Genomic DNA, 26,678 nt, shown 5'->3' on the forward strand with positions numbered 1-26,678 from the left:
ACACGGAAAAAGCATGAAGCAGAGTTGCTGCTTCCGTGTGTTTGCTATTGCCGGCAAAACAGATTGTTTTGATAAAACAGTTGATCGAGGTGATGAGAAAGTACGAACATTTTTACATGTGGCATTAAAACACTCGGACCCAGCCGAGTGCACAACCCGACCTGCCGCGGACGAAGTTGCTTGTTAAATATGAAACTAGAAAAGCACGCAGAGAGCGGAAACCTCCACCAAGCACAATGTTAAAGAACCCTTTTAAAACATTCCTGGATCTAAACGGTGATCCGGATCACGACCAAAATTTAATCAGCTTTTCATTTTTACATTTGCAACAACTCTTGAAATATTTATAAAAATCCGTCCGTAACCTTTTAAGTCATCTCGAGCAAAAAGACGCCGGGGAAAACATCCTCCTCGGCGGAGGTAAAAACCGGGTTTGCACATAAAAGCAGACATCGCCCCCCCGCGGTGATCCCTCCCCGCTGCAGACGTGCTTCTCGTGGAGTATGTATGGACCTGCCGAACAAGACGTTTTTTCTTGTTCTTGCAGCCTCGAGAACAAGAACTCAGTTCTTGCGTGTCGTGGAGTATGTAACAGGCTTAACTGTCAAAACATCCCACATCATGAAAGTCTTGCAGAGACATTTACTGGCTCAACTCAAGAAAAGAAACACCTTTCAGGACCAGCTAAAGTTTACTGACAGTAACAAGCTGATGTTTGAAGATCAGCCACAGTCAGTGTGCTTTAGTGAGCCCACTTATATGGATAAATATGCCAAAGGTGCTTTTAACACATTTAAAACTGCTCTGTAATATGGAAAGCTCGTGAAAATACAGGTGGATGCTTCCACAAATGTCTGGGTTTATGAATACCCAATAAACAGATCACAGTTTGTGACACGGAAAGGCTGTGTGTCTGAGAACGTGGTTAGAAGCACTACAAGGGACTGCACTCTCACCATTTCTCTTCACACAGTACACATCAGACAAAAATAGATCACATCATTTTGCAGGGTGCATCAGTGATGGTCAACAAACTATAGGGAAGTAGCCAATCACTGTGGTGTGGCAAAAAATGAAGATACGACGTTCTATGCTTAGTTATAGTATCCATTAGCATCACTTGGTACCTAAACGACTGATCACTTACTTAATCACTGCACGTCCTGTTTTATTAGACATATAGTGACTTTGTGGATTAATATTGGGCTGCACGGTGGAGTAGTGGTAGTAGTAGTGGCAAGAAGGTCACTGGTTCGATCCTCGGCTGGGGGAGAGGCTCGAATGGTAGTCTTTTTGTGTGGAGTGTGTTCTTCTCCGGGTACTTCGGCTTCCTCCCACCATCCAAAGACATGCATGTTAGGTTAATTGGTTACTCTAAATTGCCCATAGGAGTGAGTGTGAATGGTTGTTGATGTGTTTGTGTTGGCCCAGCGATGGACTGGCGACCTGTCCGGGGTGTACACTGCCTCTCGCCCGAAGGCTGCAGGGATAGGCTCCGGCTTCCCCGCGACCCTTACTAAGCGGTTTCAGAAAATAAATAATTTGTAGTTTACCTCGCAAAAAGCCACAAGCATTGTGAAAACTGAGTGAGGCTGTTGTATTTATAAAGTTTAATGTTATTTTACAAGAACCCACTTAAATCCATTCTTATTCATTCATTCAAATATTTAGAGACATCTGTGAAATCAATTAAAAGTAAAAAATTAATTTAAAGTCTGTTTTTCTTTGTTTTTTGTTTTTTTTTTTAAGTGTCACATAGATTTATCGGGAATAAAGCAAAAAGTAAAAAAAAGCTTACTGTAAAAAAGTCACAATCTGCTGCAGATTATGTTATTTCAAAGATAATTGAAATGGACATAGAGGAGTAGTGGAACGTCTCAAGAACCAGAAACTGGATCCAGCAAACTGTGAAACTGTCACTGGTGCATCTCCAAGTAAAACAGCCGCAACTGTAACTTGTCCACTGATACTTTTCAAGGAATTTTGCAATGAAAGCGAGGAGCCATTTTTGTTGCAGCCTGTCTGGATGCAAGTGCTTGCTGTGGTCTTTCAGTCTGGGATCTGCAGAGGAATTCCAGCTCTGCTGCTAACTCACCCTGGTGCGCGCATGGCAAGAGATAACATTCTATACATACCTGACCGGTGTGACTAGAAATGCATACAAAAAAGCCACTCTGAGATACAAATTATGCATCATAGTGGGAGGATCCCTGTTGCTCCTCCATCAAATGCAGAACATCATACTGACATACAGGAATATCCTTGGCTTTAATACCCATCACTCCTGCAGCAGATTACAAAGAATCCAGTCACACACGGACATTTTTTTGCAAACAAATAACTTTATCATAATCTTTCTGATGTTTTTCACGTTTTAGCGGAAGTTCTTCAACTCTTATTTTACCACTGAAGCTTTACAGATCAGCACAAACACACCAGCTGCTATAAACATAAAGCAAAACAAAGAACCCTAAAAACCAAAGTGTCTTCATGCACGGATATCTCCACATCTGTTGTCATGTGAAAACATGACTTGGATTTTTTGGCTGCTTTTTCCCCTTATCTTTTATTTTGTGATGACAAACACAAGTTCCTAGCCCCTCATTCAACACTGATATTCCTGTCAAAAAAAATTTCCTGCCATTTCTGAAAAACCCCTCATGCCTTTTTGCTAAGTAGCACTTAAGGTCTTATTTTGAATTAATGAAAACTTTATTTTCATAGAACCGGCATCTTTAGTACAATTTCATTTTAACAGCTCCATCACTTCACACTTCAGTTTAATTTTATGCAACACATCATATGCTGGAGACTGGATATGAATACAATGGCTAAACACAAATAAGGCATGATGCAATTTAATGACTAGTAAATAATTTGTGCTCATAATATTGCATATATTTGACAAAAGACTCTCCTTATAAGTGTATATGTTTTACAAATAACAGATTTTTGCCTCTCTTCAATGATTTTACCATTATGACTGTTGTTAACTACTCTTCATACTAATTTATCGACACATTGTACTTCTTTCTGATGTAACAAGTGATTTTCTTTCCATATTCAGTGGTCTGGAGTAACTGACTAAGCTGAGGAACAAGTACAAGTGCTTGAATTTCCCAATAAATGTTTGTTTTTCCTCACAACCTGGCAGCGAATAGTCTGGAATCAGGAAGAGTTTCAATGTCCTTCAGGACCAAGGTGGCAGCTGCCTCGAGGTTAAGGTCGGTAAACTGTAATTTTGTATCAACTTGTTTCCTACATGGATGTTTCAACTACAGACTGTGATCATTATGCTTACAGATTTCAGTGACCCAGACGTGAATCTTATTGTCTGGACATAAAAGGAGGACACACAGAATAAACTTTTATTTAAATCTCTTTATGTGGGTTGTTTCTGTTTTCCTTTTTTCCCCTCCGAGACTGCGTGGATGAGTTACATGAGAGCTGTGTGTTAGTGCAAACCAAGCGGCAACCTCCGGCGGTTAAAAGTGAAGTCTATGCGGAAATGCATAAAACTGCAGTTCCCCCTTCATCCGCTATGGGCTGGCTCCAAAACAGAGCAAATCCCCATAGACTCCCATGTTAAAAAGGCCAACTTCATGACAAAAAGTAAATATGTTTACAGCCTGGTTCAAAAATCCATTTTCGGTTTATAGGTCAGGTTTGCCTTCATGACAACTGTGGGGGGAGTGATTTTTTTTCTAACTCGCCCGTTTAAAAGTAATTTAATCTCAAAGTTCGGCATATTTAGGAGCGTGACCTTTTGATTGACAGGTACCAATCTCTGGCTTCAAGTCAGAAGAGCGTACAACAACCGCGGTTTTTAGCCGGTTAACAACGTGACTCAGCTTTTGCCCGCTTACTTCCGTTAGCTGGTTAGCTCCCGTTATCTCTGAGTTAGCTTGGTTGGCTTTTAGCAACAGAAAGCTTGGAGTTCACTCGATGTCAATCATCCACCATGACGCTCAAGGCTCCCCTCTCAGCTCCACCTCTTTGCCCAAGTTTGTATTTTCCGGGTGAGACAACGTGCATGACGCTGCCATGGTGGCGATGGTAGGAACCGCCCACCGAGCTTCAATTCCACTCTTCAGAAACCTACGGGTGACGTCACGGAGGCTCCGTCCATCTCTTTATATACAGTCTATAGTACAGACACAAGCAGAATGCAAATACTACAACATATTCCTTTACACTTTGGTTATATTTCCCTCATTCTTGTATTTTAGAATTAATCTAAAGTACTGTGGAAAGAGACTGCTGTTTTAGTATTACAGTATTACATCCCGATTCCATCAGTATTGTACTAGTATTGCTAGCTAATGCTGCATCACAACTCTCTATGTGTGAATAATTTCAGCATCATCACTCCTGTGTGAGTGAATCTGCCGCTATCACTGCATCGTCATTTAATGGAGCGCTGCGCCTGAAACACACTCATCTGTCCTCTCCTCTTTTTTGTTGTTTTCTATTTGACATCCCATTATTTGCTTTTCTTACCTCCTCTTGCAAAGCTCAGGCCACATAAATGACCAGCATGACGTGTGTGGCAGTCGCTGAACATCATTTGCATGCAGCAGACCTGACCTCAGCGCTGTGTAAATCAGTATTAGTAACAGACTACACCCTGCTCACATGTAATCATTTTTCGATGAGCTCATCATCTGTTTCTCATCTTAAATGTCATCATAAATGATTGGTTTGTGTTTTGAATAACTTTTCTGAGCAAAGCTAAAGTTTTTTTATTTTTTTTTATTTTGCAAGTTCAGTTTTGAGAAACACCACAAGACTTGAACAGGACAGCAGCTTCCAATCGAATCTTAATTTCCTCTTCTCTCTGCCCTTTTTCGTCTAACTCACATGTTATGTCTGTCTAGTTTTCTCCCTTCGTCTGCATTTCTTTCGCCCTCTAGTTCCTCTATTCCCTCCTCCTCTGCACAAGCTTCCCCCTCCCACCCTATTCCTCTGCTTCTTACCCGCCCTTCTGTATTTTTCATTCCCTCCTTCTCAACCCCCACTTCTTTTGCTTCCTCTTCCCTCCTTACCCCATATCTAAAGTTAACTCTCCAGTCTTTCTCTCTTCCTTCATTATCATTGTTATATGACTAGAACTACCAACTTCTTCAGAAATACAGCCAGCCCCTTCTTCCGCCTTCACTGTCTCCCACCCTCCTTTCTTGGTGTTTCAGAGGAATGCTGCCCTGAGCAGAGTTGGGTTTAGGTTTCAAGGTCCAGATGGCTGATTAGATAAAGAGTTCAATAAAACTGCAAACTGCAGGGAGGGGCCACCTATCCTGTTAACAAAGCACAGCTGCAATTCAAACACTGCTTTACTGAATGTCAAATAGACTATACAGGAACTACAGGTGCAAAAAGGATAACAACATTTTATAATACTTCTTATTTTGGACTAGAGTGTGTTAAATAACCTGTGACTGTGTGTGTATGGGTCAAAGGGTGTGATCTGAGCCATTTGTTGGCTAAACAGCGAGATAACGCCAGCTCAGAAAAACCATACAGCTACACGAGATATGGCTAGTGCCCTCCTGCTCTGACACAGACACAAACTCGAGCTAGTCATACATCCCATCAGCCATAGTCATACCCTGTCATAAGACTGAGAAAGCATGCACAGGAAGCCTAATCATTGTCTGAGTAAAGACTGAAGCATGTGTGAGTGTGTTTGTGTGTGTATCTTGGGGCTTTGAGGTCACTGCAGCACAAACAGGCTGCACGATGAAAAGCCACGATGTGAGGAAGAGGTAAGGAGGCAAGGTTAGCAGGGGAATTACCAGGTTCCACAGCAAATGCTGACCAAGTTTGCCTGTGGCTGGAAAACCCAAAGTCATGTTTTCTGAATTTTCTAAGTGGATGGATGAGACGTTTTCACACCAGTTATGCCAATGAACTATGGCTTTGTCGTAAGACCAATTCCCAAATGATCCATATCAAACTCTACAGAAAACGCATCTTTGGACAATAAGCTGAAGAAGAAGCCTCACAGATCTATGCCTCAAAGTGAGAAGAGGAACTTTGCCCTACCTCATAATCAGATTCCAGAAAAAATCCTCTACAAAGTTATACGATAGTTACAAGTACAAGTGTGTTTGTTGAGGGACTGATAACATTCAGCTAGTTACACAATCTCACTTCCTCAACTGATCCAACCAGCTCTGAGCCTGATTTTCTTTACGTGGTGCTCATTTTGAGTTTCAGCCAGCTGTTTACTGACAGGAAATGAGGAAAAACTAATAAAAATAAATTCAAGTTAGAAAAACATATCACGCACCACCAATTCAGCATCTGAACAGGTATAGTTCCCCCAAATTATATTACTTTATTGCTACTATTCCATATATTGTGTCATACATTATGTCACACTGTTGCTGTATTTAGCATTAATGCCCAAGTTAAAAATCTAACTCATGCCTTTACACTCACTTGGTGAGTAAATGAATGAATAAGTCAGCAAATGAGCAGCTTGTTTATAAAACTACAGATGCATCTGGCCCAGATCATGTCCATGCAAAACATTAATATACGGTGTTGTCCTGATTATATACTTGTGATTATTAACATAGATCAATGTGTGAGTTATTTGCTCAGATTTTATACCTTTTATAACTGTACTGACCATTAACATATGTTGCTCCTTGAGATTTATTTTTATTTTGCATTTTTTTAAATGTCACACTTCCACATATATATTGCGAAATATAACAGTCACCCCCCCTAACATACATAACACAGTGCATTACTTATCTATCCTTTAAATTGTTTATATGGCTATGCACTGCCACAGTACACTCTTCTGGTAAATGCTTGAGGATGACAAGCATGTTTGGTATGCTGTGTCTAAAATATGGCGATTCCTGACAGGGTTAAACCCTTTCACACTAAACTGATCTGTTATCTGCTCTGCTCCTTAAAAGGCAACTTTTACACTGAATAATGCCTTGACTATGGCTTCCTATTGGAGCAATCCCACCAGACAACTGTAACTATATGCATCAAAAACTTTACCAGAGGAACTCAAGAAAAAAACTAAATAAAAACAAGACAATGAAAAACAAGAAGAGTGGCAGACAGAGGGCAGTACAGGGAGACAGAGCGAACGATTGCTGGTAAAAGAAGAGGAAACAACAACATGGTTACACAGATCTGTGTATATCCAAGTATATATCAAATAAAACACACGTCTTAGTTTAACTAAAGTTGTGTCCAGTAGATTTTTTCTGGAGAAAATGAGGAAGATGAGAACACAATCTGCAACAACTTGAGGCAAGAAAATTACATTTCAAAATAAAAGAGAAAAAAAAGGAAAAGAGGTACAAGGGTTGTTCACTGGAGAGAAAGGGGAGGAAAAGAGGAAGAAAGGGGTCTTGGGTTTCCCGTTCACCCCCAAAATGTCATAAAGGTCACCAATGAGGCGCTCCCCCACCAACTCAAAGAATCCCAGTGAACAGGAAATGCAAACCCTCGTTCTCTAGAGAGCTCCAAAAAAACAAAAAAGAGAGAAGCCATGCAGGAATGTTTTCGTCTGTCCCCATCTCTGTCTCACACAGACACGCACACACACACAAACACACAAAAGAGCAAGCATGCTTATTAACATCCATTCACTTTATCCCTTTCACCCCTCCCCATCAGCTCCAACACTCTCTCAACCTTCAACCTCCTCTCTGTTACATCTTATCACAACCTTCGTGTACACACTCTCTCGCATGCTCCCTTCCTCTCACACACGTGTATCCAAACTCAACAGGGGGACACGCTAACACTTCAAGGAAGGTTAAGTGGATGAATATGTGTTTTATTGGCCATTACCGCCATGGATCCATTGCAACTCTTTGCTGCTGGTCACTGGATGCTAATGGCTAAATGTGACGGCTGCAGGAAGCTGCAGAAGAATGGAAAGAGATGGGGGCAATGGAACAACACAGCAGGCGTGTGGGGGTGACAACCCTGCATGACACACGAGCATGCACGCACACACATATGAGCGCCTCTTCTCAGCGAAGACAGAATCTATTATTCCTTTGTTTCCCTGCAGCTTCTGGAGGGAACGAAGACTGGCTAAGGAGGAGGGAGGAAGGGGGAGTGTTTGTGTGGAGTGTGTGGCTCAGAGAGAGAGAGGGGGGGGGGGGGGGGGGGGGGGGGGGGTGCAAGGTAGACAACGGCATGACAGCGACAATGCCTGAGATGGTTAACGGGAGTGAAAGACAGTCAGGATGAGAAGAAAAGAAAAACAAGAGTGATGGAGAAACAAAGACTGCCACGGGGTAAAAGAGAGAAGTGTGAGCTATTAAACTGCATTTGTGTCCATGTGATGATGCCAGTAGATATGAGCAACCATGAAGGCAGAGGCTGAAGCCAGACCTCTCAGTAAGACTGACATGTGGGACACAAACTGAGGAAAGAAGGAGGGGAAAAAAAGTGGAAGGAGATAAAGAAACACAAAAAGACACTTCTTTAAAGCCTATCAGAGCCTAACAACTATCAGAGTAACAATTCCAGATCTCTGCCAAGTGGGTTCAGGTCTGGCTGGAGCAGACGTCACCATCAGCAATGTGAAATAGATGTAAACTTGCCACACATACCCAAGTGCATTCAGTTTTTCTGTTTCCCAAGAAATCAAAAAGCATTTGAACCATGTTTCTGCCACTGTTGAATAAAATACTTGTATATAGGAAACAAACAGTGCTATTTTTTTAAATGAAAACTTTTAGTACTTGTCAAGTTTGAAAGATTTACTATTAAAACAAAAAAAACGAATGCCACTACTTGCAACCTTTTCATCCAAAAATAATCCCTGTATACATAGTTCTCAAGTGACAGAAACCACCTTCTTTTCTTCAAACCAGTAAAGTAACATTTTTCCTTCAGAACACACAAAAATGGTTTCTGTCCATTTGGCGAAAGCTTTACATGGCACTATGTTGGATTTGAGCCTCAGTCTTTTAAGCTGCACAAAGTTCAGGAAGGAGTAAATTACTCTTCTTTGTTAACCAATTTGCATTATTCACTTCAAAAAATACTAACATGAGGTCACCAGTTAATCCAATGCATAAAATATGCCAAATAGTAATCACCAAGCCAGTCTAAATGGGTATGCTGTGTTTTAGGAAGTTTTTAATGTGATAGTTTTTCTTGTTGGATATTAACTGTTAAAATGTTCCTCATTAAAAAAAAAAAAGAAAAGAAAAGAAAAGAAAATAAAGAAAAAAAAAAAAAAAGTCCCTCACGCTTTTGTGTAACTGGGTACAATAATGGCAGGGCACAAGGTGACTACACAAGGTTAGCGGGACCACCATGTACACAAGTTGAAGCCATCTCAAGATACTAGCATGGGTTCAAAAATCCAGACCTGCAGTTCTTTGCTGCATACCATTTCCTGCTCTCTGCAGCCATTCCTGTTATGCAACTTTAAATACAAGCTACTTGTGCCTCACTACAAAAAGTAGACATGCTTTTGTAGTTACTCAACATGCTCTGTTGAGTAATTCAAAAAAAGTGCAGAGAAATAAAACATATCACCTGATAGACACTGCTAACTGTAAAGCCAAATCATGATGAGATACTGAAGAGAAGGGAATGAAAAAATAAGTTGGAAGATAATGATTTTGCAACAGAGATCAACATGGCCTTACAAAGACAACAATTTCACTGTATTAGGAGGGAGGTGTGAACTGTGATGCAACTCAAAAATATAGACATTCTCACATCAATTTCTTCATCTAACTAGAGCCATCTCTGCATCTCCTGTGATGCAAGTGATAGTCATCAACATTTTTAGAATGTTTGGCACTTTCACTTGATAGTCATCAAATCAAGCTTATTTAGTGTAAAGAAAAATACATTCAATGCTAGACAAGAAAAAAAGATTAAACTTTATCATGCCAAAGGTGCTGCTACAGGGGCTGCAGGAGGTTTAATAGCAAATCTGAGCGAAATCAGTATGAATGCACTGTGTGTATAATGTGTGTATGTCTGGCATGCAGCTATGTGGAGTCTGGTTACACTCCAACCCAGGAAACACATCACTGCCTGGTCCGTCAACATGTTTCTGTGTCCATGTGATGCAGTAAGACCTTATAAGGCTATTTGGCTGCTCTTGGTTTTCAAAAGAGTGAAAAAAATAGTAAGAAGAAACTGACAGAGGAAGAGCTACACAGCAAATAAAACACACGGAAAAAAAGGAAGTGTGAGATTGAATGAATGAGGGAGAAACCCAGAAAGTCAAAAATAAAAGTGTGATGAGGGAAGGAAATGTAACATTAAAGGAGGTATAAGTAAGCCACAACAATGGAAAGAAGCAGAAAGCTTGCTTCTTTTTTCTTATTACTCTTTCCTGCTCACACTGTCTTCATCCTCCTCCGTATCATCTATCTTCTTCTTTATCATCTTCCCCCTCCTCTCTATCCCTTTCTCTTCATTACACCTAATAACTGAACAAGAAGGAGGCTTAAGAGAAATAAGGTCCTAGGTGGACCAATAGTGAACACATCCTTCTTCTATGTACAGCTGGGAACCTTTTTATCTGGAAAAGAAAAATCTCAGTTGATCCAGTCTGGACATACAATGTGTCCACACATGCATTTCAGATTACTTGGGAGTAGACTTGCTTCACATGCAAATGTACGTACATGTACGTCATCACACACTGCCCATACGTAAAACCAGCAGGACATAAATAAGGCTACAAATCTTCTTCTCTATCCAGAATTGAACCAGTATTAAGCTATGAAACCTTTTTTCAGACTTGCCCGAGTCACAATAAGGAGTGGTATTGTGACAAACATTTCACAGGCTACATTGCATAACAGATGGGATATGTGACAGTGGTTGAACAGGCAGTGACAATGGAGAGCTCTATATGAACACATTCCTGCAGACTAAAGGTATAAAAACTGAGCTTCCACTCTGGACCAGTTACTTTGCGTAAGTGTAAGTAAAAGGCTGGAACACCAAGATAAAATTAAGTGATGTCACATAAAGCAATATAATATAACATAAATTGTTATAAATAATATCACATCATTTAGCATTGCAGCCTCACAGCAAGAAGGTCACCAGTTCAAGCCTTTCTGTGTGGAGTTTGCGTGTTCTCTCTGTGTATTATTGGGTTATCTCCACGTACTCCAGCTTCCCCCCACCGCCCAAAGACATACATGTTAGGTTAATTCATTGTAAATGCTGCCAAGGAGTGGGTATGAGTGGTAGTTTGTCTCTCTGTATTGTGTCCATTTCCTTCGATGGACTGGTAATTGCTGGGATAGGCTCCAGCTTCCTGAAGCAACATTGAATTGGAGTAAGTGATACAGAAATGAATGAATAAACTGAAATATTATAATTACAATATAAATGACTGAAATGCCTCTTACAGTGATAGCTCATTACCTCTCCAGACATTATACATCAAGTTCTATGCTACATTAAACATTAGTGTCAGGAACTAGACATGCTGAGCTTAACTCTACAACATCTGGGCAAGAAAGAAACCATGGCTCCTGCCTGTGTGATGACACATTGGCAGAGTAGTTTATTATAAGTGCACACATCTCAAAGAATCTGGCCAATAGCATCCAAGAGCTTATCTGAGTGGAGTATTTCTTCCTGTCTGTGGTTCTATCAGTACTTCCTCTTATGACAGTCAAAGAAAATTGACTGGGAAAATTACTGAAGATTTGCAAAGACAAAAACTATGTGCTATTAACGTTTCATATGTATCCATCACAGAATACTTATTTAAGATGCAATGAAGCATTAAAACTGTGAACGTAAACTAGCAAATGAAGAGTTTACTTCCAAGCCACCTCAGCGAGGTTTAACCTAACTCCAGTCCTGAGTTGTAGTTGTACTTTTACATTTTTGTGACGACTTTTTTTTTTTTTTTCTTAAAAGTTTTACAGACAGGACAATTGTTACTCTGCAGTATTGTTTCCTCTCCAGTGTTACAATCCTAACACACACCCAGCGAAGCTTCCTTTAGCACAATTTGATCCCCTCTGTGTACTCCAACTACTGGAAAACTTCACTTGACTAAAGGTGATCAAATCTTTCAGCTACTTTGTTTCACAGCAAACACAAATTTCTTGCTTCTCAAATGTGCCATGCCAAAAACTCTGGAGGAAAAGACACAAGCACAGCAGAATGGGCTGGATGATCGTGCAGGATATTATGTTTAGGGAAATGGCCACTTCCTGTTTTCCTGCTTCAACAAGCTGACCAAGGAGCTCGAGTAAAATAAGAATTACTCTAAAACACCACCTGCTGACATAAATGAACTGTAAAGCAACATATGGTGTATATTACTTTACACACATTGTTTATGCTTCTCCAGGATGTCCTGATAAATCCACAAATCATGAAACAAATTACTTAAACTATTGTGTAGTACTGTTATGTATTAAACTAGAACTCAGTAAAAAAAACTAATTAAATAAAAAAAACAAAATAAAAGCAGACTTGTCCTCTAAAAGCACAGGAAAGTTACTTGTAAAACTTTTAAAATGCCATAATCAATGTGACAACAATGCTGTAGCTCCATGTGTTTATTCAGCCGTTAAATCTACTTGGAGAAAACCAGGATTGCATGTGATGGGTTATGTTATGCTCACACGGTACCTTGATGTCAAAGTTGCAGTCAAACCGCTTGATGAGGACGATGAATGAACCAGTCAAGTTGTCCCGTGGAGGTGGCTCAATTGGCTCGCATGCATTTTCAGGCCGAGCACCGATCAGAAAGGCCTGTTGGGATGACATCATTGAATACTGTGAGAAAAATACATAATTTTGTCAAATTCTAACAAATCTACCGTAAACAAGTGATCACTTGAGTAGGATCATTTCCTCAAGTGATCAAATTAGAAAAAATCCAAAGAAAAAAAACTTTTTTGGGGGGGAAAGGCACTGATACAGCAAAAGCTTAAAAGAGCAGTCATCTGGTTGACAAACTCAAAGTAACTTAATTGTAAGTATAATTTGTATCACACAGGAAAACCATGAACAATCTGTAACCTCTGAATTGTATACCGATTTGTGTTTACTCCTGAGTCTGAGTCATGCTACTTTGATCTTTAACATACTTCGATCCCTATTATCTATGTTGTTGGACACAAAGAAAAGTACAAAGACTTTTTTTTTTTTTTAAGCTAAATTAGAATTTTATGTACAGGTAGTTTGACTACAAAAAATTATGTACAAGATATATTTATATAGAAGTTACATGTTTAACTTTAAAAACAGTCATTCTGAATCTAGATTAGAAGTTGTTTTTATTCTGACTACGCCCCACCTCAGTTAAAGAAATATGGCTGAGCTTTAAAATCAGAACATTATATGAGTATTATAGTCTCCTAGATTTCAAGGAAGTTATTGTTTTGCGATTTCCCAGAAGAACTCTGACCCTTGCATTTCCCATCTCTGTCTCTCTACCGCTTCCTGCCTTAGCCCCATTTTCAGCTATGGCTTTGAAGTGACTGACGAAAGATAGTGAGAAGATGAACGAAGATGGCTGAAAGTGATAAAGGACTCAAGAACACAAGAAGCTGAAAAAGATGAAAATGCTGAGGCAGAGAGAGTTTAAAAAAAAAACAAAAAAAAAAACTGCAAACAAATGAGAAGACTTAAAAATTAAATATATGATGAAAGACTAAATTAAAAAGTAAAGAAAAGCTGAGCAGGAAAAAAGAGCAGGTAAATAGACAGGCAATAAAGCTGCGTAGAGGGTGTGACCTGTTGTTATAGATATTTCAAAACCTCTGCTGTTCTTATCCTGAGTATGTGTGTGAGCCATGGGGCCAGACAGGAAGTGCGGACTGCTGAGGGACTCTGGGACTTGGCGGCCACTTTCATCTCTGTGTGCCCCTCCATCTTTCACCAACCCACAGCTTTCAAATATCTCAGTCAGCACTTTCTCTCACACACATAAGGCTGTTGTCAGCTAGCAGCAAACTGATTTCCTGTAAGCACATGTGGCCAGTTGCCATGTTAAGGTGATGCCAACAGTCTTTTAGCTCCATGTGGAAAATGACTACCGAGACATATATCACATCTGAAAACATTCTCCACTCCCGGATAAAATTGCTGACTAATTCAACTGCCTCATTGTACTTCAACATGAGTATGACTTGACATATGGAGAGTCAAACACACGAATCAGGGAAATCCTCAGACTCTCACATCAGAGAGATGGAACGTGAGGAATCACCCACTGCCCATACTGCTGTCACCCCTGGGTGCCTCCAGCGCAGCCCCTCCTTGTTGTGAAATGACATCACTGTGCCACTGCCTCACATTCCTTATCCTGCCACTGAAACCAGCAACAATAGCGCCCTCTGTCGGGTGGAAAACATTCTCCAAACAAATGAGAAAAACACCCGCCAGCACTGCAGAGTGCAGACAACAGAAAGGGGAGAGGGAGGACATAACCGCAGTAAGAGGAGACTAAGAGGAGAGGATTTTTGTCCCCCCCCCGTGCAAGCACATCACATGAAACATAGCTCGTCTCTTACCGCCTTAAAGCCATGACATACAAATCCCCTAATCTGCCAGAATCCGAACAATACATTAAACTGCAAACTGTTACAATTTTTTGTGAAATATTTATGGAGATTTTATAAGTCTAATAATGAATTCACATCCCCACCAACACTACAGTACAATATGTTCCTTTTCTGTAGAGAAGCTTCATTGGAGAATCGCTTTTACAGCCCTGACATCTGTTTAATCTTCAAAGGGCAAGAACAATATTTGAAGGGAAAAAAAAGAAAAGAAAAAAAAAAGCCTCACTTTTTTTCAAATTGCATTAAAAGAAACCTTGGTTAAAGCATTTGTCCTTATTTAGGAATAATTGATTAGAAGAAATCACAAGCATGAAATCTTGTTAAATATTTCCATTCACATGCTTGCCTTCAATAAAACTACTAATCTTACATCTGTGTGTGACAGGAAAAAGAGGAAAGACTCTCTGAGGCAATCTGGATTCATTTTGTTGCACAGATTCATGAAAAAAAAAAACAAAAAAAAAAAACTTTCATTTCCTCTTGTTCCAGTTATTAGGCAGTAAACTTCCATAGCAGGTGCAGTTCTGTTGCTGCAGGAATCAAGAAGAGTAGATTGGGGTTTCTTCCAAATTATTACAGAGTGATTACACTTAATCCTGTCAGAGAAAACCCTGCGATAGAGCTTGTTTTCAGCTTTGCTGTGGATTGAGAGAGGAAAAAGGAAACAACAGAATTAATAACTTGCGTAGCCTGAGTGAAGCTTTCTATAAGCAGATTAAAGTCTATCTGACTCCCTTCAGCTTTGTTGATTTTTTTTTGTTGATTCTACATGAATCTAATACATTATCAAGGTACCACCAAGGTTGATCCTAGTATCCTAGTCAGCCTGGAAAACAACAGTGTAATGCAGGGGTGTCCAAAGTTGGTCCTCAAGGGCCGCTGTCCTGCAGGTTTTCTATGAATCCCTGTTCCAACACATCCATTAAATGGATCCATCAGGCAATAAAGTTCTGCACAATGAGGATTAGTTTGAGCCAGGTGTGTTGGAAGAGGAATACAGAGAAAATCTGCAGGATTGTGGCCCCTGGGGACCAGAACTGGACACCCCTGGTGTAATGGGACAGCATCATCTGAATGTAGTCTGTCAAAAAGATGTGGAAGCTGAACAGCTGCGTTTCAACTCAAGTCAAACTAAATACAAGAAGTCAGACGTTTTGAATACTGAGGGTGTTCAAAGCTACCTCAGTTCTGACTGCTGATCCCAGAAATTTAACTCCTGATGGGACCATCCAGAGTGTTTTTTTTAAAAATTATTTTAGCACTGATCTGTAGCATTTTCACCAAGGTCCAAGGTACAGGGTAGATTAGCAAAATAAGTCCGCTGAAGTATAAACCTCCTTGTCGCTGAATGTTGGACATCGTATGTCAATTAACTGGACTCTGGTCTATTTTAATTGTGGCTAAGAAAGTCATTATTGTTAACAATTATTAAAACAGGATTAGCACTGCTTTTTTTTGGGTCACAATCAGCACTCTCTTTCTCAGTTATTCTTGAGCTTGCTCTCCTCCACCCACATCCAGTTCCATTCGGCTGGGGATTAGGGTCAGGGTTAGTGGGCATTACTTTTAAAGTACCATCATAAGCAACCTGAATGATCCCACCTCACCTTCCTGCAGTTTGCAGACAGAGAATACTCCAGTATGGGGGTATAATCTCTCCCAGGAACTATGTTTATCTCCTAATTCCTGTGTTGGAATAGAATGGGGATTAAGATATGATCCTCCACCAAATCATAATCTTTGGTTCCAGGTGGACTTCAAAATTCATGACCACGATTACAAAAAATTAGCAGACAAGAATTGTCACACATATCACAAATTGTGATTGAGAATTTGTGTCTGACCTTTTCCATTCTTGACAGCATGAAATTGGTCTAATAGTAGAATTTTTACAAGTAAACCACATCAAAAAAGAGAAGGGTCCGTATGAGTATTATTGTTGTAATAGTCAAAGTGGTTGTGCTGGCACCTCAGATGGCCACCTTTAGCTGGACAGACTTCTCCATTTTCCTTCAGTTCACAGCAATGTATAGTTTCAGTGATACAGTTATGTTTGTTTCTAGTTTCATTTCAAACATTGACATAAATAAAAATGTCTCTGAAAAGCAGTTGCAGAAATATTAACAGGGTGTTAGAAAACTAAGCACCTAGAAATGCAGAACTAACACCAACACTCCACAAAGGAGCCACTAAACCAGGTTAAGAGAAGGCAATGTGACTTCAACAATAAGAGGAGAGCAGTCACACCAAAAAAAAGACAGATATACCGTTAGTTTAATGGAGCTGTTAATATAAATGTGACACGTTTATGAAAACATATAAATTCTTAATTGGTTGTGTTCGAAACTGACTGGCCTTGGTGAAGAGCTGGTTCTGTACTGAAAAATATGCTTATGGAGTGTATTCTCTATAACACAAAGCATTACTTGTGGCACATAGTGGACTTAAAGAGTTGTTTTTCAATAGTACCCTTGTTTTGTCCGATCAGGTTGTTGGACATGTTTTATTTGGATTTAATCTCTCCAAGTGTTTCAGGCATTGCGACCACTTGTATAATGATAATATTGTTGCACCTGCTCTTTCTTTCCTCTCAGCTGGATACTGGCTGCTGCCTTAGTACTTATGTTGAAACATTCTCAGCATGGTGGTGTTGACTTCTGATGGTCCCCCCTCCTTCCTTTTTTCCAGGTTCAGTAGGTGGTGGGAGTCAAATATGCAGTACTGGCCTGTGAGTGCAGGCTCCTTATACAAATTCAATGTTGAAGCTTAACTGTGAATGGCACAGACCACAAAATGCAGTTATTCTATCCAGTGGCGACGCACGGCCATGTTTTTCCCAACAGAAACCCAGCTGTGTTTGAAAAAGATAGTAGCTCTGTAGAGGTTAAATAACTTACAGCCAATTACAATGTAATGCTACAGATTAGAATTTTTTTGGTGATTTGCCCCAGTGGAAAATATTCAGAAAATTCCCAAAAACAAGTTGGGTAGAAGTACAATCACTGTACTCCTCTAAGAAGAGGAGTGCTCTCACAGAGTCTGTACCATATAAATTGATCTAATTGTCCGGTCATCTGTTTCAGAAAAGTGAAGAAACAAAGACAAAACCCCATCTGATGTCAGAAAGGCACAAGATTTCTAACAGATGCCCAGGTCATCAGGTCTTTAATGGGAATAACAACTGTGTATCAGCTTGGATTACTTCATCACGACACATTTAGCAGAAGCATATGACTAATGCACAAGACAAATGATTTATGTAAGTAGACAACTGCAATAGTGATTCATTTCAATCCCTTGTTGAAACTCTAAAGTTTTTTTTTCTCAGTATCGATGTTTCCTCTTGACACAACAGATGTGCACAGACGCTCACAATTTAAAGCGGAACTAACAGTTTCATTATTACATTTAAATAAATGATAACATTTCTGGCAAAAGATGATGTTGCCATCTAAAAGAGCTCATTAAGTCCAATTTATAGCATGAAATATAAGAAAATAACCTCTGACAATTTTTCTGTCAACAATTCCATCACAATTTAAAAAAAATTAAGAGAAGTAAAAATAACTATAGTCAAGCTGCACATGTAGAATGACTAAGCACAATTTCATTGTGAAGTAGATATCTATTCAAATGAACAGCTGGGATAAAGACTTTGTATACCTACCACAAAAAAGTGTCATATGAAAGCAGAGACCGTTAATACGTGGCTGTAAATAACAAAGATGTCTGTCTCAACACAGTATGATAAAAAAAATTCTGCAAGCCAGCAGCTAAAGATTAGCAAACAAAAACATCACTCAGTCAAGAATATCTTACATCTGTCATTTTGCGGGGAAAAAAGTAGTCTAGTAGTTTCCATGAAGAGGAATGGGGCTTTACAGTGAAGCTTTAATTCTTCCTAAGATATACTATCTTGGGGTTCACTTAGGGTGGAAAAAAAAAGGTCCTCGTGTTTCTAAGGTGAATGTGAGGGTTATCCTTAGATTCCCGTGACCATGAGAAGCAGCATCTGTTGATGGGTTTCTGAGACATTTACCTTCATAACACCTCTATTAAAACATCTGTAAAACTGTTCCTAGTTCAGTTTTTAGCTTCTACTTTTGCACAGCTATGTGTTCCAGATTATGTGAGCTGCAATCCTCTGTCTTTTACCATAAATATTGTGGTTTTCTTTTAAGAGGCGATAGCGATTTATATTTTCTATTATGTTCTCGGGACTTTACTCTGACATAGTAACACTTTATCTTGTTTCTGACGCTTCTTTGGCAATCTCATGTCTCAGCTTTCTTTTGATATCAAGATTATATGTATAGACCTTGTAGTTGTGAAGAAAAACACTTAAACATATTTTGAGTATGTCGTTCCAAACAGAAGACAGAAAAAAGAGGCCCAATCAATAGGAGGTTAAGGAATGGAGATGTGGAAAAAATAGAGGTACCATATAAGACAGGAACTAGACGCGATCTCTAAGGCAACAGGTCTTACGGTGGGATGGGCCCGAACCGTCTAAGCTTGGACCTCAACAGTACTGAGGCAGCTTGAGAACATTTTGACAGAGAACAGAACAAATGGCAGCTGACATCAGCAACTTTGGGATGTCTTTCGATTGGCTCATCAAACTTTTCCGAAGACGGCTCAAAGAAATTACAAGCTTATCCAAGAAGGAGTTTAGACTGTGCCGGTGGTCATATCAAATTTTGATTTTCAAGTCTAGAACCAAAAACTATTTTTGCTGTATTGTATTTTCATTTGTCGCTTGTTTTTTTTTTTTTGGTTCCCAGAAGAAAATGTCACATCTTTAAACTCTGTCCTGTCAGCAAAAGAACAAGACCACCGTGGCCGCTTTAACTCAAAAGAGCCCAGCATAACATGTATGATACATCCTGTCTCTGAGGCATTTTGCATCATTTTATAATAAAAATTTGGTTCAAAATTATTGTACGCCAGAAAACAGAAGATTGCACTATAAGACTTTTAGCATTTCATGATATGTGGTAAATATTCCTGTGGCCTCATGTCAAATTAATGGGACTTCTCAACATTTTTCATGGTTAGGTCTTTAAAGGTTAACGTTGGCATCTAGACAAATGCAAGATAATGAAATTTTGTTGACTTTCACACAAAATTAAAGCCATTATTTTAAACAAAGACAAAAATAATAGTGTTAGTGTGTTTGAATTATTTTTTTTATTAATACAATTTTATTTTTTTTCATTTGAATTTTTTCGATTTGATTTTATACTTTCATTAACCACCAAAGACACTAAATTTTCACTGTAAAAACCCAACACATACTGTATTTCATGGCTACAATTATTTCATAGAAATACATTTTGCATTCAAAGTGTGTCAAACTGGATGTCTATGTTAAGTAATTTATCTGCAACATCAAACGAGCTCAGGGTTCACAGAAAAAGAACTGTTGCTTGCATACAGGCTTACAGTCACCTTGTTTATAGGCCGAGGTAACTGTAAACAGCCAAGGTTACGCAACTACAAAAACAGGGAAAGCTCTGTTTGGAGCCTCTTCCCTTTGGGGAACCCACAGGAGAAAATAAAAAAAGGCTTGTGCTGCCTTGTGATGCCAGAGTTTTCTCCAGGCATTAACGCTGCAATACTGCATTACAATCTATAATTCTGAGAAACAAGAAAAATTCAAAGTAAGGCAAAGCAAGTGAAAAACATTATAGAAATTAATCAATTTAAAGTTGGGTCATTATTTACTTTTATTGGTAAAATTTTTATATGCAAATTTTTAAATTTTGGAGTAATCTGGAGACGACTTACTTACTCATAACTCAGAACCAACATAAATCTTTTTTGGGAGAGGAAACTAATGTGATCAAAATGCAAAACAACAACTAACTATTCCAAGGTCAGTTACGCACTAAACCCAACGATAAATTGTATTTATCTTAAAATAATGGCGTCACATAAACAGTTCCAGTACATGCATGATGAAACGTTTAAAGTTTATTTTAGTTTAAGAGAAATCTGGTGATGGTCCTCTCATAACCAAACACGTTTTCAGGGAATAAATTAAAAACATACAATTTTTTTTCTTCAAATGCAGCTTTGATCTGTGACTGAAATGTAAATTATATTTTATTTTACGTTAAAACGTTACTGCGTGAAGCTGTAAAAATCACAGCTGTTCAGATGGCAGCGCTTTTTTGCGACACTTCCCCAGACGCATATAGAAGCAATAAATCTCATATGTGTTCAAGCTTTATAGGTGACTGAGCTGTTACTAGAGAACAGCGTTCTGTCTTGAAAGAAAACAGAAAACAAGTTTCCAAATTTAGATCCTTTAATTTTCATCCTGCAAGTTGATGCAATTTAGCTCCACCTTAAATCCTGCAATATAGCACTGGGTCACACTCATGTGATGTTGCCAAAAATCACATAAGAAATAAAGTAGCCCTGTCATAATGCTGTAATGATGTTTAATTTAGCACCATTAAATTCAACACAAACTGTTATTGTCTAAATACATGGTACAAAACTAACATATGAAGACAAAACAAGGCACCAAGCATTTTGCTACAGGCTTGCTTCTGTGTATGAAAAGCTTTTGTGTAACAACAAGCTCTTGACTGTGGGAAACACTACAATGACCAGCTTAGATGGTAGACATGAATCATCCTCAGTGTTTGTGAGATTTGCGGATCAACCTCTATGTGTGGAGGCCGCAGTGTGGGTATGCCACACAGAAACTCCAAAACAACAACAAGTAATTCAAATCCCAACACAGAACAGCAATGTTCAAGTAGCAGCTACATCACACCAGATTAATTTAAAATGATGCTTCACCAAAGTGTGTCAGAGAAACAATTTCTACGCTTTTCTTTTTTGTTTCTACATACATAATGATGAGTAGTTTGATTAAAAAACCTATTATAAAAAGTTTATATCCTTGCACTTTCTATCAAGCTATGCTGCTTTTTTTCATGCTTGCAGCTAATAAACAGCAATTTAAAAGATTAAAAACACCTAAAACGTCCATGCAGTTCATGTTACAGGTTATCAATGTGTATTCTTGTAAGAAGGCAAAGCTAGGTTGTTTAAAGAATAAATCTAAGATTGGTAAGTATGCAGAGTTTGAGCAACTTAAGAAACATTTCCCCCAAAACAAGTGATTCAGAAACATAACACCCACTTGCACATTTTCCCTCATATGTGTGGTTAAAGTTTTATTGAGCTCAACTGTGAAATCTGCTTGTAAACAACCCACTTAAAGCTGATAAAAAACCTCTGGCCCTATTGGACTCACCTTTAATCCATCGCTGGGTAGCCGGAAGCCAAACCTTGCAGGCAGATCATCAAAGTTTTCAGTTTTGTTGTCAAATGAGTACTGAAAGAAAAAAAACAACGATAAGTTGTATAATTGCTGCATAATGATCAATTAAAGTGTTTTTTTAAAAAAACAAATCAGCACAGCCGCATAACTCAATTTTAGGTTTTGCTCTCAGTCAGCAGTCCGCCTATATATGTATATAACGTGTAGATGTATGTATATATGTACACACTTGCATAAAAAATTACTCACAGCAGCTATGTCAGCCTCCACAGGTAGCAGGTTGAGGAAAGCAAAGAGCTGAACGGTGAAAATGGTGTAAATCTGTGTGGCCGACAACATTAGCATTCCCAGGGACAGCAGCATCTTTGCATCACGTTACAAACTTCCACTGCTATGCCACTCACTCAGTAACATAAAAAACACATAAAACATACACACACAAATGACCACACAAGCGCCTTTGAAGATGGTCCTCCTTGTACTGTCTCTTCGTCACACCTAAAAAAAGACAACAATGTTAGTTTATAATAATTGTTAAATGCCACAGTCTGATTAAAACATGGACGTAGCATCAAAGTTAATATGCTTTTCCTACCATGAAACCAGGTGGCGATTAGTCTGACTGGAAGATGTCAGATTGTTTGTAAGTCTGCATTTTTCACAAGTAAATTCATCCATTCATCCTTTTTCTACAGCTTACTCATGAACAAAATCCTAAAACATTTAAACTCCTCCACTTAGGGCAGGACCTCATTCCCAACCTGGAGAGGGCACTCCACCCTTTTCCAGCTGAGGACCATGGTTTCAGATTAGGAGGTGCTGATCTTCATTCCAACCACCTTACACTCGGCTGCAAATTATGAGCTAGAGTATGAGAGCACGACCAGATTAAGTCAACAAAACCACATCAAGTGAAAAGCAGAGACCCAATCCTGAGGCCACCAAATCGGATCCACTCAATGCTTCAACTGCACCAACAAGTTCTGTCCATTAAATTTATGAACAGAGTCTGTGATTAGGTGTGGAGGGCAGCCTTGGTGGAGTCCTACTCTCATCCGACTTGCTGGAAGCAATGCGGACCAAGCTCTGAAACTGGTTGTACAGCGATCAGACAACTCATATAAGGGGTCCAGTACTCCAGGCTTCCAGAGCACCCCCCAAAGGAGTCCCTACTGCACACAAAGGTAAACACCAGTATACAAACATGCCCACACCTGCTCAGAGCCTGTCACAGTAAGCAAATCTAGAGTGGGAGAGTGTACAGCCCTTTCTGAGGACACTGGTTCAAGAGCTCAAGCCATGCATAAAAGTGAGTCCAAATATATCTAATCAAAACCAGTCAAACTCACACACCAGCTCAGACCCTTTCCTTGTCAAATCAGTAACATTTGACATTTCTCAACTTTGCTTCTGCAGCCAGGTATCAGACAACCAAGGACCCCGCCTTCAGCTCGTGCTCAGCTGAAAATGATAATGGTAAATATTCAATCAATATTTTCCTAATTTATTTATTTGTTTTAAAATTAATTTTAAGGTTCCCTTACTTAAGCATGATAATTGCTATTTAAGTGGTCATCTTAGTATTAGGTCTTGTTTACCAAATAAATTAAGGCTTGCACAAATCAAAAGATTACATCAAGTGGGCGTTGTCCATGTTTATCAACAGTCTCCCTAAACAATAAGTATGTAGTTTACTAATATCTTGATGCATCACATTTTACCCACTGTGAGCTCATGCACAATACTTGTCATTAGAGCATGCCTGTGTCCAGACAGCAAAAAAAAGCACTCAGCACATTTTCTTTTAGGGTTCTGTTTACATAGCAATAGCTTCAGTATCTCCAATAAAACTGAAAGGTGCTTACAGTACATCAGATGACACAACTAAAACTATATCCATTAATTTACAAATAAAATGTCTTTGTCATTTGAAGTGAAGAACTTTAAAAAACCCTACTTCTCAAACCTAGAATGAAAAAAGAATTTAAAAAAAAAAAAAAAAAACATGCTATCCCGGCACATTACGGTCATTTCATGTTATTTCTCCAATATGTTCAACTTTTAGACCTAAACGCTAAGTAATTTTAATATTTCAATATTTGTGTGTGTAAGCACGAATCTCAGATAAATTTGTTATAAAGTTTATCTACAATATCAGAGCTAAATAGTTTGGGCTTTGGTTTTAGTCTTTTTTTTTTTAAAATAAATAAATATATGTTTCTTGCTGATTTTTCAACAGCACTGCACCTGAGCCATTACAGAGTCTGATTTTGGATTCATCCCTTCTATTATTTTACCCTAATTTAATTTTTTTCTGGTAAAACAAAGTGGTTGCAGCATATTTTTAAAAAAAAACATCAGTAGCCATAGTTCTCTCACCTTGAACTGTCTGAAAAGTTACCTGTTTAATTGGATGAGCTAACTGCGGATTCTCATTCACACACAAATATGTTATATGCTCTACATTTCAATGTACTAACCAAAATCATTTCTCCATTATCTTTAACATGTAATGTGGGGAACGCCATTTTTTAACTTAATAAAAGCCTTTAGTCCGTTCATAAACTCCCACCTCTGACATTTTCACTTCTGAAAGATTCTTTGGCATTTCTTTTAATGCAATCATACCACTAAACTTAATCTAACAAGCTGTGACATGTTCTTCTAAGTGGCTTTAACTTACCATTACAAATTAGAGAGGTTTAAGAAGTAGCTTGGGAACAAAAGATCTATCAGAAATGTAGATGATTAAACCATTTGAGATCATTTTAATCAATAATGTTTTAATGAAAACACACTACATGAGACAATTTCAATTACAAAAAAAGTTAAAACACATTACATTTCCTCGAATCTTATGTTTCATATTTTTGTTGCAATATTTTACAATCAAATATTGTGTTTAGCTCATCAAGAAATCAGACCACCGTTTTATGTGTATATTTTACACAATAAGTACATATTTGGAAACAGACTGAGGCTTTATTATTGATTTAAAGCTTTTCTGCTGCTGTTGACATGAGGGCTGACAAGTATGACAAAATCTCTGAAATGAATAATGTTAACATAATTTTCCAACTTTTAGTAATTAACCTAATTTACATTTCCACTGCCTAAAAAAAAATATATTACTACTGCAATTTCTGTGGAAAAACTTGCAATCACCATGTGTCGCTTTCAAGTTGTTGTTTTTTTTTTTCTTTTATCTTAACAAAAGGCCCAAAACGATAAGTGAAACATCTTTCACATTGATGAGCACAGGACAATCACAAAAAGTTCAAAACAAAGCAAAAACAGCTTTATTGAGGCATTTTCCAAGATATTATTAACATGAATACTGTATTTTAATCAGTAAGACTAAAGAAAAATTCCACCGAAAATGGCACATGAACTAATTAAAACAGACAGAGGGGGGGAAAAAAAGTCTATTTACAAAATGTAGCTTGTCTTTACCGTTTTTCTCGGATTTTCCACCCTTCATAAACTCAGCAAAAAGGTTTTATAACCGATAGCAAAACTGTCTGCATCTTTAAATTGATATTTTTACTTCATACAACCGTATACATATATAAATTGGAGTGGGCACACTGAAACTGTGTAAGCTATCGACCAAAACAGCGTCCTAGCAGCGAATTAGCATGCGGCTAGCGTGGATAGCATGTCTGGATCTGGGTGTTTACCTGTATTGCTGCTTGTAGGTCTGTCTTTTTCGGGGTTTTAGCTGTTGTCAGCGACATTTCTCTCCTTGTCTGCAAGCCATATACAGAAATATGTACAGCAGCAAGAAATGTGCATGCAGTTCATTCGGTCTGAAAGGGGTCAGAGAGCACGGACATAAACGTTACAGTTTAATCCTCCTCGCTAGCTTGTTTCTTTCATGTGAGAGCAATAACTTCCGCCCCCTGCGCCGCTTAACTCTCGGCTTCTGATTGGTTAATATTTCTGTCAATATTCTCACTCCGGAAATGACTCCAGACATAAACAGATCCACGTGACATCCCAAACAACCATTTGATGCCTTTTACAGTCGCATGAACGAGGCCTGTCAGCTTTATTCAAACTGAACTGCAGCAATGGAAGTTTACCAGTTTGACAGAATAGATCATTAAAAGAATCAATTGTTTGATTCTAAAAAAATAAATTCTCATGTGTTGACAGCCAAGACCAACCTCGGAAATTCAAAAATAAAGTTAAAACCATAGACATTCACTTTTAAATCTCTAGCACCCTCTGTAGACAATAGAGCGCATCATTTATTTATTTATTTATCTATCTATCTATCTATCTTTCTATCTATCTATAGACAAATGTTCTGTGATTTCTGTTAAGTTGCAATTTGCGAACTTGAGACTTTTTCAGACAGCGGGTGCAAAAAAGAAGTTTAAAAGAGCTAGGTAAATGCATAAGCATTATATAACAACTGACTTACTTTGTACTCTTTGTTTTCTTTTCTCTTCACACAAATAGTGTGTCACTGGAGCAGAAATTCAGATTGACCAGTATAAAAATCACAGGTAAATGTGACTCACAAAAGGAAATAACATCAATTCATTTTCTTTTACATCAATAAATGAAATGGCAACATTTTAAGTAAATAGATGATAAGCTTAATTAAAAGATAATAAAAAGGAAAATAGAAATTAAACCAAAACAAACAAATAGACTGGCGACCTGTCCAAGGTGTACAAGGCCTCTTGCCCAAATATTGCTGGGATAGGCTCCAGCTTCCCCATGACCCTTAATCAGACTAGGCGGTGCGGAGAATAAATGAATGAACGAATGAATGAATGAATTTAAAGGTATACTTT

At 38.5% G+C, this 26,678-nt stretch overlaps 1 protein-coding gene across 1 annotated transcript in view; it reads right to left on the minus strand.

The window, feature by feature from the left end:
* The window catches only part of rnf13 (ring finger protein 13), a 38,260-nt gene extending 12,519 nt beyond the window's left edge, over positions 1-25,741 (minus strand). The window contains exons 1-4 of the mRNA XM_079245487.1: positions 25,551-25,741; positions 22,120-22,368; positions 21,844-21,924; positions 12,628-12,750 (exon numbers count right to left, since the gene is read on the minus strand). Coding sequence (XP_079101613.1) covers positions 12,628-12,750; positions 21,844-21,924; positions 22,120-22,233 — 318 coding nt within the window. The 5' untranslated portion in view covers positions 22,234-22,368; positions 25,551-25,741. The remainder of the gene's footprint in view (positions 1-12,627; positions 12,751-21,843; positions 21,925-22,119; positions 22,369-25,550) is intronic.
* Between the last annotated feature and the right edge of the window lie 937 nt (positions 25,742-26,678).

The sequence above is a fragment of the Telmatherina bonti genome, assembly GCF_933228915.1.
Source record: "Telmatherina bonti genome assembly, chromosome: 8".
In the NCBI taxonomy this organism is placed as follows: Eukaryota; Metazoa; Chordata; class Actinopteri; order Atheriniformes; family Telmatherinidae; genus Telmatherina; species Telmatherina bonti.